This window comes from Brachyistius frenatus, unplaced genomic scaffold (assembly GCF_029030835.1).
Source record: "Brachyistius frenatus isolate BFR_SWC_R1_liver_20210118 unplaced genomic scaffold, ASM2903083v1 Contig_93, whole genome shotgun sequence".
NCBI lineage: Eukaryota > Metazoa > Chordata > Actinopteri > Embiotocidae > Brachyistius > Brachyistius frenatus.
This window is the reverse complement of record NW_027210692.1, coordinates 8,110-24,124: the sequence shown is the minus strand read 5'-3', so window position 1 is coordinate 24,124 and position 16,015 is coordinate 8,110. Positions and strand designations below refer to the sequence as shown.

The window sequence follows — 16,015 nt, the reverse complement described above, 5'->3', positions numbered from 1 at the left end:
TTGTCCCCAGGTCAATACCCTTGACTGCCGTCTGTGCAGCTCACCAATCAACTGCCACCACAGTGAAACTCCCTTTTAGTTCTGCATTATGCACAGAGAAGCAAAGCCAGTGTTCCTCCTCTATTTGACTGCACCCTCAAATATAACATTTATGAGCATATTTTGTCAGTGTATATATAAAACAGGAGTTTTCAATGACTGCCACTGAAGTATTATGTCGCCATGGAGTTAGTCAGTGTGCTATGGGCCTAGTTTTAATGTGTATTTATTGACACATTAACATATCGCCACCATTCAAAGTATGCTGAATTAGCTATTAGAGGTTCTCGTTTGCTGTGTGCTTTTACAGATAACTTTGCTACTGAAGAAAATTTGAAAAGATGATCATTTTCAGGCGAGCTCTGAAGTTTTTAGGAACCTCTGCTTTTCTGATATTCAAGCAGATTAAAAGGGGTGCGCCTCAGTCTGACCAACTGCCTTCCAAAACAATTACATTTCTTAAAGGCCTACATTTTTTTCTTTATTTTGGTAAAATATCTCGTTTTAAATCCCACCCAAAATATGAGAAATTCAATGTAAAGTTGGAACATTTGCATGATGCAATTATGAAATGTAATATTGTTTGCAGTGTAAAATGAACTTAATTTTAATGTCAGTAGTCACAAGAAGTTGTAGTGTAATGCATCATATATGTGCTAACTCGACATATGTTGGTTCATCTGCTGTAAATCTGCCCAATGTCCCAAAACCACTCTTGTACACGACTCATTACACAGTTTAACTTTTCCAAAAATACGGGGTTTATTGACTTAACTGCAATCAATACTTACAAAAGAGAGAGGAAAAAAAAAAAAAAAACAGGTTTTCATATAAACTCACAGAAATTACTGTAGTGAAAAAACATGGCTGAGAAAATACATTCAACAGTTTTACTTTCTTTGTGTCAAAATCTGCTCACCTCTTCCAAAACACACGAAGGCAACACAGAACCAATGACTTAAAATAAAATAAAAAGTACTGTCCTCCATTATCAAATATAAAAAGGCAGAGAGGCCTTAGCTACCTGGAATGTATTCAACAAGGCACTTCCACTGGTCAAAGAGGGGGGCCAAGCAAGTGCATCAAGCATCCAATCAAACTAAAAGAAAATAGACTTTCCTCAACCCATTTGGTCACAGCTATTGCTTGTAAGAACATTACTCAACATAACCAGTCCTCTAACTTGGAGACTCTCCTAAACCAGTGATGCGAGATTATTTTTTTTTAGCACTATTTTACATCTACCATCAAACCAAAGTACTGTGAGAATACTTCTCTTTAAAGTGGGGAGAAGATCTGGGACAAAAAAACAGAATTAATGTAACAGTTAGCTACTGCCAGATTATTGTAAGGTGTGGAGGAAGGGGGGGGGGCATCAGGAATGAATACAAGCAAATCTAGTTTCAGATGGAATTGCAGTCCAATAAAAGAGAGTAAGAAAAAAAAAGGGTACAATAAATAATCAAAACGCAAAACATCTTTTTTTGCATTTTTTGCTTTAAATTAAGTTTCATTTTGACAAAGTGTAGTTGCAGAACAAAGGTCATTGAAGTACAATATATTAAACTGTGAAAAAAGGAAAACTGACAAAAACGTCTTCACAATCTTTAGATTAATATGGAAGATCATAATTTAACATAAAAGAAAATATATTCTATTGTTCATTATCCAGATAAATACAAAAACAAAATTAACAAAAAATGCATATGATCACCAATAAATATGTTCTGATAAGTTAAATAAGCAGTGACACGCAAACCTTCTGTCTGGAAAGTTTTTTTTTCAAATAATAATAACCGTAATAATAACATTAATAAAAAATAATTATCAAATAAAGAAAGCAAAAAAATCAAGGGATTTAATGACTACAGAGTACTCCTCAGAGCTGGTTCTAAAGTGGAGGGGGAAGTAAAGTAATAGCTTGGCGATCCGATCTTGTAAAGTCATAGGATGTACAACTGCACCATGGGAATGCTGGAATTCCCCCAGATCGGTGAGGATGAAGATGGCGGCGGCGGTGGGAGGGGGCAAGACAAAAGTCTTTACAGGTTTAATGATCAGTTTGATAAAGACTTCCTTCCCAAAAATGAAAAAAGAAGAAGAAGAAAAAAAAAAAAGCCAGTGACCAGCAACAGGAAGATAAAACTCAGGAGGAGGGGTGGTGGTGGGGGGGACATGACCAACTTCCAGTTCAAAGTCCTTCCTGCAGACTCACCCAGTTCACAATTACATAAGACGGGAGGGGGGGGGCTCGAGACGAAACCGTGATGGGCGGGTGGAGGAGGAGGAGGCAAATGAGAGAGAACCAAAAAACAACAACAACAACAAAATAAAACCCAAACAGTAGTCCATTCTCTCTCTCTCTCTCTCTCTCTCTCTCTCTCTCTCTCTCTCTCTCTCTCTCTCTCTCTCTCCCCCCCCCCCCCCCCCCCCCCCCTCTCTCTCTCTCTCTCTCTCTCTCTCTCTCTCTCTCTCTCTCTCTCTCTCTCTCTCTCTCTCTCTCTCCCCCCCCCCCCCCCCCCCCCCCCCCCCCCCCCCCCCCCCCCCCCCCCCCCCCCCCCCCCCCCCCCCCCCCCCCCCCCCCCCCCCCACCCTAAACACATGCAGAAACCGCCCCAGGCACTTTGTTCTCTCTTTTTCTTTTTTTTTTTATTTCTTAAAAACTATTCATATATTTTCAGGGTCTGTCGTTTATTTTTTTTCTCTCCTTTTGTCTCAACTCTGTAAAAAAAAACGTCTGCGGTAGAGCTACAGTTACATTAAGTGAGCACCCTCTAGCTAGCTCAGGGGAAGTGGTATCGTCAGGGAGGATGGGTGGGGGCAATTGAGGGTGGGGGTGGGGGGCTGCCGGGGGGGGGGGGGGGGCTAGTGCAATGCACTCCCCTTTCCAAGGCCACTTGTGCTGCTACACATTCAAGAACAAATAAAGAAGGGAAAAAAAACCAAACAAGTGGCACCTGGAGGAAAAAAAAAAGTCAATTGTTGTTCTTGTGATTTTCATTGTTCAGAATTCCTCTCCTCGTTTGGCACTATGACACATGGCAGGGTACGCTTTTAAACTTGTTGTGGGAATTGACTGGGGGAGGGGGGGGTTGGAGGGAGCGAGATCATTTTAGTTGAGAGTTCCCTTAATTGATTACATCCTAACGAGGAACTTACACAGTGTGTTGTGTAAGGGAGGACAGGGAAGCTTAAGAAGGGGGCAGAGGTAGAGGGGAGTGCCATGTTCTCTTTGTGTCATCAAACTGAAAGTCACTGGTGGATGCTGGTGGGGTCTAGTCGTCAGAGATGGAAAGGCGGCTGAAGATGGGAAGGCGGCGGGTGGTGTCCAGCGTGGGGGACTCGGAGCCGCTCAGGCTGCCGCCAGAGCTGCTCTGGTAGCCCTCTTGGTCTGACAGAGAGTCTGGAGGGCTGGATGGAGACTCGAACATCTGGGGGGACTCCACCATGGGTCTGAAATAGTAGGGCGTGCTCGTCGGAGAGGGAGGCGCAGGGGTGTTGGACTCTGTGCCCACTGGACCGACGCTGAGGCTGGGCCCGAACAGGTTGGCGAGCTCCTGGCTAGAGTAGGTGAAGGGATTGCTGCTGGGCCAGTCGGGGACCTCGTCAGGGAAGAACATGGGTGGGGGGGTGACGGAGGTGGGGCTGTCTCTCAGCCCAGCTGAGCTGGAGAAGCCTGCAAAGCTGTAGCTGTGCTGCAGTCGAGGCCTGTCCATCTTGTTGGAAGAGTTTAGAGGGGAACACTGCTGGGGAGGCCCGCGGCGCTCCTCAGCGTTGTGGATGAAATGGCAGCGAGGCCCGTAGGGGCAGAAGCCGATGGTGTGGAAGGTGCGGCACTGCTCAGTTTTGTATTTGGGATGGCGGCTCAGGCTGCGCAGTTCGTGGATTCCGTGAGCGAACTGGCACTTGTCGCCGTATTTGCAGGAACCGTTCTCCTCGAAGGGCCTGCAGAGCTCCGTCTTGTAACGGCTGGAGTTCACTTGGCTGCTGCCGCCGGTGGGACTGGTGGGGCCCAGGCACTTGTTGAGGAACCTCTCACCTGTCTCGGAGAAGGAGCGGTCCCGCAGGCGGTTCTCCTTGTTGTTGCTGGCATTGCCAACCCCTGAGATGAGTGAGGAGTGGTCCCCGGCCTTCAGGCTGTTCAGAAACTGGTTCTGGCAGAACTTTGTGCTGCTGACAGAGTGCCGCCGCTGGTACACGCCTCCCACCGAGGGACATCCCACCGCCTTCCTGTCCAGCAGGGCTCCGGCGGGGCTGGAGAGGGGCACATTGGTGCCAGTGCAAGGGACAGACATGGGATGGGGGGTACCCAGGTGGTGGTTGTTGTTGTTGTTGTAGCTGAGCAGTTTGTTGTTCTGCGAGAAAGGGGGAGGAGAAAAAAAAAAAAGAAGAGAAAAAAAGCAAACACATTTATTAGAACACGTATTTCCCTCAAATCAAAAATACTCTCCGGGACTGACAGTTGTGATTTTAAAAGTGAGCCGGTGGGAAAGAGCCTCCACGCCTCCTCTTGCATGACTGTGTGTTCTTTTTGGCTCCGGCTACATAAGCGGATGCGTCCCTATAGAACAGCAGCTGGTTTGGCAGGTTGCCCTGGTCAGGAATGCGTGCGCCTGTTTAGTAAATGGAGCAGCAAGCACATGAGAGGCCTGTGTGCTGCTAGTAACTACAAAGAGGCTGCATCATTTGAAAGATAACGAGAGTGGCGAAACATCCCGCTTAAATACGAGAAACCAGATCCGCCTCGCAATACACTTCCAAACTGGTGCAGATGACTCATTAGTCACTGATTTGCAGCACAGGAAAAGTTATCGGACAATCGAACGAGAGAGAGAGAAAAAAAAGGGCGCTTTGTGAGAAATCTGATGCTGATATAAAAAAAAAAAAACAATAAAAAATAAAATGCATGCAAACCGAAACTAAAACGAGTTATCACCGAACAAATATTGAAGTTAAACGCAGTTAAGTCTCGTAAAGGAGGTCTGTAGAAGCAGAGAGTGGGCTAAAGCCAGACAAATCTGGTCAATGATTAGCGAGCATGCGTCTGCTTTGGGAGGACCATGTAAAAATGCTCATTTAAAAAAAAAAAAAAAAGGGAGGAGGAGGAGGGAAGAAGAAGAAAAAAAAAAAGATATGACATTAATTAACTAAAGCTAACTTTTAACCACCCGTTTGAACTGTAAACTGCACAGCACCTGGTCAGCACAACCACAAAGTTAGCTGATGTGGCACATGTTGATTACGAAAACTTTCAACCCGTGTTAAAAGAAAGAAGAAGAAGAAGAAGAAAAAAAAAAAAAATAGTCGCGCCAGACTTCGGCGCACTTCGGAAACACTCGTTTTAACGCGAAGCCCGCGACGACTCTCCCGAGAGGAAATAAACAAAACAAAGCAGTCGAGTGAACGCGAAGAGGGGGGAAAAACAAAACGCACACGGCAACAACCCGCCCCCCCCCCCCCCCAAAAAAAAAAAAAAAAAAAAAAAACGAGCCTCCACACGGGGCAGCTGCAGCAGCAGCACCACCAGCAGCAGCAGCAGCAGAGGGCCGCGGCATGCAGCTCCTCATTCCTCCACAGCTGCTAAACTCCCCCTGCTGCTAACAGGCTAACGAGCGCACGGCTCCACATTGCAGAACGAGACGTGAAAACAAACAAACAAACAAAAAAAAAGTTTATAACTTTACCTTGTTTAATAGTTCGAAGTCGAAGAAAGGCGATACCACGGCTGTGGTCATCTTTGCAGCGACCAGTATCAAGTTCAAAAGTAGTGAGAGAGAGGGAGGAAAGAAGGGAAGAAGGAAGGAGAGAAAAAAAAAAAAAAAAAAAAAAAAACAACCCCAAAAAACTGTTGTAGTCAGAAAAGTTGCGCAGGTCTGCTGAGTGTCTGATGCACAGCTCCTGTGTGTTTTGGACCCTGCAGACTCCCCCTCTGCCCTGCACCAGCCCCGACATGTGCTTTATAATCCTCTGCAGGAGGAGCCTCGGAGCGCTGGGCGTTAACTTTCACAAACTTTTTTTTTTTTTTTCTTCTTCTTTTTTTCCCCCCCTCTGTTCCTCTTCTGCGGAAACAAACTTGCTCTGGTTTGTCAGTTTGTTTGAGATTACTTCACTGCTGGACTTAAACAGTTGTTGGCTTTTATTTTGGAGCAACAATAAACACACACACACACACACACACACACACAAAACCCTACTATTTTCATCTCTATAACTTCAGGTCGACAGTCTGAGTGTAGACTTTGGATCGCACATAAAAAGTGACTTTTAATAGGTTGTCTTTGTTGGGGGTGGGGGAGGAGGGGCTGTGTCTGAACTTCAACTTAAATTTATTTAGATGAAAGCAAGTTACAATCTGTAGTTTTTAAATCCTGGTTGCAAAGAGTAGGATTCTACTTTATTTCCTAACTTTTTCCTATGGAAGTCTGGTGCTTTGACAGTCTGGAGTTGTTTACTGAGAGGCTCTGCATTATCTTCTGGGTTTCAGCTAACATCCACTACTCTGTAATTAATTTACTCTTAATTGCTGGACTTTATACGTCACTTGTGGGACTTTCCGGTGAATTCAGGGCCTTTAACTCTTTCCTAACCACAGTTGTTTCCCCATTAAACCCTTCTTTCACTTAAAAAAAACAACAACAAAAAAAACCTTTTTCTACCACTACTAATTTGCTAATCCTCACTAGATCCTTTCTTAAGTTGAATATGTGCATTTCATCAGGAAGGTCCTGAACCTGATACACGAGTGCTCTCAGCAAATTCAACCACAGTCAGTCAAAATGACGCTTGCAGCCACATATGAAAGAGCCCATGGCTGCAGTGAGTGAAACCTATACAAATCTATTGTGGTCCAATCTTCTTCCTTCCTCCCGCCCATCTAAAGTCCATGACAGAGCAGCCATCGGCCAGAGTTAATGTCAGGGTTGGGTTGCAATAGAAAAGGAGGAGAAGGAAAAGAAAGGCAGAGTTTGGAGAGGAGGAGGAGGAGGAGGAGGAGGAGGAGGAGGAGAAGAAAAGAAGCTGTTAACAAAAAACAAAAAAAAAGTTGGAGCTGGAGGAGGGGATGATGGCGTGAGGGGGAGATTTATGGGGGACGTTTATTACTGCACAGCATTGCCCCGAGGGAGGTGAGGGAAGAGGGGTGGGGATAGAGAGGCAAAACATTCCCTTTCCCCTTCCTCTTCTTTACCCATACAGGAGCCACACAGGGGGTGGAGAGCTTTGTCTCACTGTTAGCAGCCGTAAAGGAGGCAGGGGAGGCTGTTGTTTTTGCACTGAAAAGTTGGACCGAGTTGAAACAGAAAAGAGCAGATACCAGGCCCGAATGCAGCACAACCTCTCGTCCTCATTAGGGTCCACGGTGTTATCCTCCCGCTGCATTAAGGGAACCAGAGAAGTTATTGTGGACCCTGTCGGCGAGCAGTGCCGTGTGTGTGTGTGTGTGTGTGTGTTTTAACATAAAAAGAGTTTTACGAGCCAGGGCTGTGCAGCGTAATCTCCCCCCCCCGGAGTGTTTTCACAGACGACAGGGTGGGATGACAGACTTGCTGGAAATCACGTCTGCAGTTCAAAGGCCCTGTCACTGATTGATTAAGTGGATCAGATTGATTGTCTCCCTCTAAGGAATAAAATACAGCAGGGAAGTAAGGAGGGGAATCGCAGCTTTTTCTTCTGCAGATACAACAACCTGTAGCTGGTGTGAAATGACCCTAAGAGACTTGTAATGTGTCACATATTAAACCCAATCAGAGCCAAAGTTGAAGTGAGGCTCGTGGGGCCATTATCTGGGAATATAACGGCAGATACTCGCACAGATTTCAACCTGCATGACCTCATCAAACCTCATACACTGCAGTTGTTTACTCTCAGATGTGTCATGCCTGCTTGATATTGTGCGTCTCCGTTGTCCTTCCAGGTTCAGGAGGAGGCACCTGTTTCCTGCCAAAACGAAAATATAGAGAACAAAAAAAAAAAAAATGTGTTGCTACTTTAAGTAAACCTCCAAAGCAATAAACCACCATAATGATAATGACATAACTTTGACATAGTGTTCTGCATAAGTTTGCTTTTAAAAGTTTCATTTGTTAACATGTTTTGTTGGCTGACATGCATTTCCTGTCTTCCATGCAAAAGTCTCTCTAGTTTTAGAGTGATAAAATTGATTCAGTATTCAGTAACTTGACGTCACGCACAAGCTGTAACTTTCTCAATATAGCTATTAGCAATTTAAAATGTCCCAAAATAGTTTTTTGTGGTGGTTTAAGCTCTAGACTGGACTCTTTATAAATATATCTACAAAAAAAGTAGATACAGCTTTTTAGTAAAAGGTGATATTTGACAGTAATACTGAAATTTACTGAAAGACTGCATTGGATTTAACATTTGCCTTATTGTTTGATCTGTCAGATGTAAAAAAAATTGTGAGAAACTAGCTTTTTCCCTTGATTGCCTAAAGTGCAGCAAACCTAGTCGTGAGGTTTCCATTCACTTCTATAGTTAAAAACGCAAACGAACGATCCACATATCCACTCCCGTGGCAGTATTTTCCTCTCACTGTCGACAGAGTTGAGTTCTGTCTCAGGAGAGTTGATTTCTGAGGATTTGTGCTCCTCGAGGTCAAGGCTGTCCTCCTTTTTTTTAAGCTCTGCTGGATCTGCAGTCAGTCACTCCTCAGCATGGTTTGATTTCTGCCTCCCGAGCTGTCGTCTCTGATGATCCCCTCCCTCAGAAGGGGGGGATGGAGGATGAAGCTTGAGGTCACTGATAATGTTTAAGTGGGATGACAGGATGTTAAATTTTTATCTAGCTGAACAGTAGATGAAAGAAGTCCTGGAGAAACCAAACCAACTGGATGTGGTGACTGGGACAGAAACAGTTTGGTATAGTTCCTTCTTACAGCCAACAGAGGGCAGAGTTCTTCCTTTTCGCTGTCCCATAGCTGCAGCATTTCTTATTTACTTCCCTCTCTTTGTACAGTATTTAAAGTGTCAACATGTTTGCCTAAAGTGTAACTTTAGATCAACAGAATTTCTAAGATTAGACAAGCAGGTCAGCGCAGTCAAACACGGATCCTTCCCCGTGCGGCTTTGAGGTAAATGAGGACTCAGCACAAGCCCGTGTATTGTGTAATCAGCCTTTCCACTGACACACTAATTTACTGGCCTTGCATGAAGGAAAGAGACTTATCAGCTACAAAACACACAATTGCTCCCACTAGTAGTGTGGTGATCACAAACTGTGCTGCACCACATCCCACTTAGGACGACCACAGGCTCATTAAACGACATCTTAATGGAGGAATAAGTCGTATTTTTACCACTGCATGGTACATAATGTGTATTCTTGGGATTGATAGTGTTGTAGATGAATGCCAGTCACTTAGAGGTTTCCATTTACCAAGATGGCTGACTTCTAAAGTAAATGTTCCAGCTGAAGTCTCTTGTTTTGGAACAAAAACACCCCCCTCCCCCCCCTCTCAAAACAAACACACACACACACACACACACACACACACACACACACACACACACACACACACACACACACACACACACACACACACACACACACACACACACACACATTTTCAATTCCTTCACATTGAAGCGTAAAACTGTACAAACAGTTGCAAGTGGAACTGCTATTCACTCGAAATGCGTTTTCAATCTTGTATGTTGCAGTGAAAATATGGCTTATTTATGTGTGTCAGTTTTAGGTAAAAAACTGACACCCGTGGTGGAATGTCCTCACAAGTAGCATTAACACAATGGGCAAAATACTTTGTTGCCAGTAAAAGAATTGTGAATTATCTTTAAACCTGCAGTACAAAACTTTTGTCCCCCTCGTCTGCCAGTGAGAGTACTTCCAAAAACCCGACAGGCGCGCCACTGTAGCCTACTGCGTTGTTACTGTTGCGGTCATGAAATGGTGGATTATTTGTTTTGAGCATCGCAGTGCTCGTGAAATAACACGTTTCACTGTCAGAATTTGATCCATTCAGTTCGAAAACATGGAAAGTCTGGAGGGATTTAAATATTTTTTAACCTTCAAAGTTAGCATTGGCCTAAACCGGTCCGTCGGACGTCTCTGGAGCGCGTGCTCTGAACATAGAACTTGGCCAGTTTTCTTTGGTCTGGGAGCACGTCAGTGTCTCACCAGACACCAGATTTAAAAACTCTGTACACTCTAAAATACCAAGAGATTTGCCCGGCAGTGATTGGTTTAATCAGCATTGTGTGATCTCATTTGGCAAAGACTTGAATGTAATAAGCATTCATTTATATGTAATAATAGTTTTGTCTCGCACGATATATAGATACTTAAAATATACTCAGAGAAATTATTATATATTTTATATTTATCTTGAATGAGGTGGAGGTTATTGTAGTTTAATGCCTTTAATCAACTCCATGTTTATTTGTTTATTTTGAATAGAATTAGATATTTCTTTTCTATTAATGCTATGAAGTAAATAAGTAAAAAAAAAACACAATCTTCTCCATAATGTGTTGAAGTAGAAGTACACAGCAGCATAAAACTGAAATACTCAAATCACCTAAAAACTGTACTTAAGTACAGCACTTGTGTAAATGTACTTTTCGCCTCTGGACGCGTGATATATCCCGAGAATACAATCAGTGGTGTTTTAACTCCTATTAAAAGCCATTGATTACTTAACGCTTCTGTAACTTCCTATTATCTCCCAGCATGTGAGCGCCGCTTTCGAAACACCGTCACGACAACTGATCATCCCACTGAGTGTTGAGCAATCAGCGGCCCATTTTGAGCCGAACAGGGTTTGATTTCTTGGATACGTCGTCATGTGTCAGGCCATGTTCACTGGAACACGGCGAGGGTTTCGTTTTTCTGTATACATTCCCTTTCCCCCACATCCCCATTTGTGTGATCCGGTCCATGTCTGTGTAAGCTTTGACAGCCAGGACAGCGATGATTGCCTGCTTTCATGTCTCACGGTACGCCAAATCCATATGGGAGGACTGTGGTCACCCTGCTGGGTGAAACTAGCCTCAGAGTAAGGGAGTTCGGGGAGAGAGAAAAATTGAGGGAGGGAGGAAAATGAGAACGAGCAGCGATTAATTGTCCGTAAGAGTAGCCACAGCATTGTTAGTGGTGAACCGCCAACTGCTCTCGCTGATGTTGTTCCCATGAATCGCTCCAACGTGCCCGTCCACTGACTTCCACTGCCCTTCATGTCACACTGGGTGGGATGCGGCGTCAATGCGAGCCTTGGCTCATTTGGATCAGCTTTGACACGTCACTGCATAAAAATCACAGACCAGAGTTCAAAACAAACACCATCTTGGAAATGAAGGCCTTGCGGCTCCTTCGGTGCCAATTTGCAGCGAAATAGACGGGGAGGAATGATGTTTTGGTTGAATGCGAGGTTGCAAAAAATAGCAACAAAGCAAGAGAGTGAGGGGTCAGCGTCTAAGGAAGATTTAATGTCCAATTCTCCAGAGGAGAGGGTTGTATTTAGAACGAAAGGCCAGCTTCCCCTTTTGACTTCCTGACCCGTGCTTCCTGAGGAGCAAACTTTCTGTCTGCCCAGGGGGCTCATGGGAAGGGAGAGTTTGGTTTTCCACTCGCACGTTAGGGGTCGCCATGGATGAGGTCAAAGCCATCAAGCTATAGACCAGGATCGCGGCTAAAAAAAAAAAAAAAAAAAAGATCCACAATGTAGCACGGTCACAGTGCAGAGATGTCCCGTTAGGGGAACCCGCTGCTGGTCGGGTCCACTTCTCCCCCACTGGGCTCACCGAGCCTCCGCTGGGGACCTGGACAGACCTGACCCCGGTCCAGGTGTCATGACCATGCGGCGGACGCTGAAACAAGATATTCCTCAGCTCCTCACTCGACACTGGGTGAAAAATCAATGGGCTTTGTATAGCGCTGGAACAGTGGAGAGCATTCTCTCGCCAAAAAAAATTCTGCCCCTGTCCCATCTGTCTCAGTTCTCCGGCTCCCCAGACCTCACAACCGGCCCTGTGTGGTCACTCCTGGACTAGAATTACACAGTCCATGTGTCCGGCTCCGGACAATGCACAAAGCCAACCGCCCGTGCGACCCTGCCCACTTTTCTCACACTTTATCCCTGCAGATTTATCGAATTGGACACGTCTTCTCTCCAGTTATTGATATTCCTCCAGATGCTGTTGAGAAGGACGCACTTGTGACATGGCTGCATGTTGTGCAGCAGGCCTATCGTGGATAAGCGTTTGGAAATAGCGTTTGATGATGTGTGAATTGACGGGAGCGTGGTTTTCATTAAATGATGTTGAGCTGTGAGAATAGGATCAGTTGTTTGTGAGTCAACCCAGGGCATATGGCGATGTCATATTCCTTGTTGTTGTAGGCGTGTGATGATTTATCGTGAAGAACTGTGCTTGTTATGCAACTGTAATTTGAACCTTTTTGCCCATATTTATTGCCAGTAGAATGCTATGAATTAAAATGATATGTGGGACTTGTCTATTGAGATTAAAGTTTTTAGATTTACCTTTTTTTTTTTTTCAATAGGCAACATGGTGGTAGTTAACTTTTTGTTAGCCTTTGGGGGACTCTGAGAGCTAACACGAATCAGAAAACCCATGCAAAAAGAAATAAAAAAAATGTGACCACACGTGCGCAACACTTTTTTATTTTTCCAAATGCTGCAAAAGAAATTGAAGCTGAGCATCATGAGCGCCATTAAAAAAAAAAAAAAAAATGGGTTTGAAATACAGAACTCAGCCACATAGAGCAAATATAAACAAATACCAAAAGCTAACAAGCCATCAAAAGAGCCAACGATTCAAGTTTATTGCCGTTTCTCAACACATTCCAATATTACTGCCGTTATTTGCTGAACACCAAGTGTTAGCTTTACTAGTCCTGCAGTTCAAATAAACGGACAAAACGCACACAATTAACGAGTTACAGCGACATGCTAATTTAGCCTCTATTAAGCTAAACTAATGGACTAAGTACCTCCATGTGCCACAGACAACCTGCATCGGCCTCGTGTGTTTTTCAGCCTGCTTGTTGGTCGTCTTTCCTGCTTTTTTTTGTTGTTGTTGTTGTTTGTTTTTGCGTTTACTTGTGTTTTTCATGTTTGCAGCACTTTTTCTTGCGCTGCTCTACATTCATGTTCACGTCCAGGGTCTTGTATAAAAAGTTAGTATTTGCATAAACAGCGCAGGTTTGTGCCGCGTAACAGGGTGTACACAGCTGCATTGTTTTCCCTCCAACTGTGTTGTACGGCCTCACATATGTCCGTTGACACTGGCATTGGGTTGTCTGCAATGTGTTCACTATCTCGCAGCCTTGGGTACTGTATTTAATGTTTGTATTGTGTATATTTATTTTGGGTCCCATCCGGCAGACCATTTTCCCTTTTGTGTAAAGCAGTTCATGTTTTCAGTTTGGCGAAGAAGGTTTCTTTTTTTTTCTTCTTTTTTTTATGTTTTCTGTAGTTGCAGTTGAGCTTTCAGGCCCACCTTAGTTTATTGCTTATGAGGAGACCATGGGTAGTGTACCTCCAGGTGTGTGTAGTGGTGAACCGTTTGCTGTTAAATAGTTCACCGTCTCGAGAGCCGCAGGTGTTCGAGCCCCAGCTGATCATTCATCTGTTAAACTGCACCTTTGACTGTCCTCCCGAGATGAAAAGTTCTTGTAACGTCTGCTCTTTTCTTCTCCGTGACCTGCCGTGACTCCCACAGGGTCACATGAGCTCGTGAAGTGTATGCGTTCTCGCTTTAATGGAAAAACGATGAGGAAATGAGCAAAAGTCGAGCTACGTGGATGAAGATCAAGGAGCCTATGACAGAATGATTTCCTCAGAGGAACACAGACAAAAAGCTCAAACAGAATTTGATGCTCTCAGAGGGGCCAGAATTCATCACCATTGTACCTCTTTCATTGTAATTTTGCAAAGTGTTCCCAATCACTCAATGAAAACAGCTCTCAAATCCAAACAGCACAGTCTGAAATAGAGTTTGATATCCAAGATGAGTCTAAGCTGCTTCTTTTGCGCTCTTTTTTTTTTTTTTTTTTTTTTTTTAGCAAAGAAAACATCTCTCTGGGTCTTTGGGGCTTGTCCAGTCCAACTGCCCCCAACTGTTCCCCTCTCCGCCTCTCTTTCTGCTCTCCCCCCTTTCAGACTGTCTTCTTCCCTGGCAGTGAAAGAGAGTGCAGCTGTGTGGAGTCCTTTGGGTTGAACGAGAAGAATCGGCCCATTTGGTTGACTTTCCTGGCTAAAGCTGTAATTTTCTGCTGCCAGAGCAGTTCCTGGGCTCCAGCCACTTGCATCAAACAGGACAATGGGGATTGTCCTGCCGGCCATGTACCACACAGGGGTCCCGTTGCCTGTGTCCCAAAAAAGTGGAGGCATCAACAGGTCTGGAGGCGCTGAGGGCAGTTTGATGTTGAACACGACAATCTTTACTTGTCCAATTTTGGGCCCTTAAAATTGTCGGATCCAATTTTCTTCGAACACGAAACTACGTGTTTCAAGAGTTATGAAAAACAAATGTAATTTTCTTCATGCTACTGCTGGATTATTTAGGATTATACATCGCATTTCAATGTACTGACACACATTTCTTAAAAGAATTCCTTAAACAAAAGAAACAAAATTGGGAACAAGTGGAATTACTTCATCCAGCTGGCACAGATTTCCTCTTGATTTATGAACTCTGAGGTCTGAATATGAGGCTAAATTACTTATCAAGACAGATGTTTATTGTAATTTGACCAGCGACATGTGTGTCAGCATGTTTTGCCTATTTGTGATTCGGAGCTTTTACAAGCCGAAACCAGAATGAATTATGCATCGAACTCGGGTTTTTTTTTTTTGCTTTTGTGAGTGGTTTAATGTCATTAGCATCCCTTCTGAAACATACACAGTGCTTGCCTGTGTGTGTTTCCAGTAAGCACCATTAGTGTCACATCAGGCCCAAATGGCAGCCCACGTGACTGTGTCAACCCAGGGGAGGACTCACATTATTGCCGTGTTGTGTGACAGCTGAATATGGAAACACTTTTTGCGCTTGTTAAATACTTTCTGGTTTTCTTTTTTTTCTTTTTTTTTTTTCTTTCTTTTTTTTTCTCCTCGCCTTGTACTCTTATAGGTTCTACAAAGTCTAGTAAAAAGGAATGGCTTTCCCAGAAATGAAAGTTTATTGTCCCCCTCAGCCCACCCGACTCGTAAATAATGGCACATTTACCAAAAAAACCTCGAGCCGACAGCCCCCACCTTCATACCGTAGTGCCACTACACGCCAAAAGCGCTGCCAAAGTACACCCAAACAATCCCCCTTTCTCCTTATTGAAACTTTCCAACTGTCTATTAACAGTGTTTACTCCAGTAAAGCCCTCCAACTCGACACTCAGAGAGAGAGAGAACGGTCCAAGTGCTCTCGGTGGGAACTGTCCTACTTCACCATTAAATCCCAATCTTCATTTTTTAACTTTCGTTTTTATAATAAAGAGCTGTAAGTACTTTAGCAGGCATCCGTCAGAGGTCTGCCTTGTTGCTGTTTGGCTGAAGACTGTGTCACACCAGCTACATTAAGTCGGATCCAAAGTTAATAAAAGTCTGTATCGTCACAAAATGAGCTTTGGACGCTAATTGCGCAGTCTTTCTTTTCCCAAAAGCATTTTCTGCCTGGCTTACGTCCACACGTACCCAACATGAGGATCAATTTCTGTGGAGCACTCATTCAGATCTTCTGACAACGCAGACGGCGTGATCCAATAAAATCAAAGATAATATGAAGAGGAGGTTGGAAATGATTTCCACATGAGCGCCTTCACTAAGGCGGGTGGGGTGGGGGGGGCTAATATGTGTAATATGATGACCTCAGTCATTTAATAAAACCTCACAGCTGATTCCAGACACCTCTCCGGAGTTCACCTTGACTTCATGCTTTAATCATCCAAACTTGGCTAAAATTATAATCAGTTAACGTCCTCTATGGGA

The 16,015-nt window shown here is 44.1% G+C and overlaps 1 protein-coding gene and 1 long non-coding RNA gene across 2 annotated transcripts; both read right to left on the bottom strand.

Moving 5' to 3' along the window:
- Nucleotides 1-776: 776 nt before the first annotated feature.
- Nucleotides 777-2,854, bottom strand: LOC138627936 (uncharacterized). The gene is made up of 2 exons (XR_011311430.1): nt 2,639-2,854; nt 777-2,402 (listed from the first exon to the last, which is right to left on the bottom strand). It is a non-coding gene; the product is annotated as an uncharacterized lncRNA (long non-coding RNA).
- Nucleotides 2,855-3,109: 255 nt separating this feature from the next.
- zfp36l1a (zinc finger protein 36, C3H type-like 1a) lies at nt 3,110-5,811 on the bottom strand. The gene is made up of 2 exons (XM_069710590.1): nt 5,724-5,811; nt 3,110-4,394 (listed from the first exon to the last, which is right to left on the bottom strand). Exons 1-2 carry the CDS (start codon nt 5,772-5,774, stop codon nt 3,315-3,317), a joined length of 1,131 nt encoding a protein of 376 aa, XP_069566691.1. The 5' UTR covers nt 5,775-5,811; the 3' UTR covers nt 3,110-3,314.
- Nucleotides 5,812-16,015: the final 10,204 nt, after the last annotated feature.

Coding starts and splice junctions, on each gene's coding strand:
- zfp36l1a (XM_069710590.1), bottom strand. CDS start 5,774: ATGACCACAGCCGTGGTATCGCCTTTCTTCGACTTCGAACTATTAAAC. Junction 4,395..5,723: donor ACTTCGAACTATTAAACAAG/GTAAAGTTATAA, acceptor CCTTTCTCGCAG/AACAACAAACTGCTCAGCTA.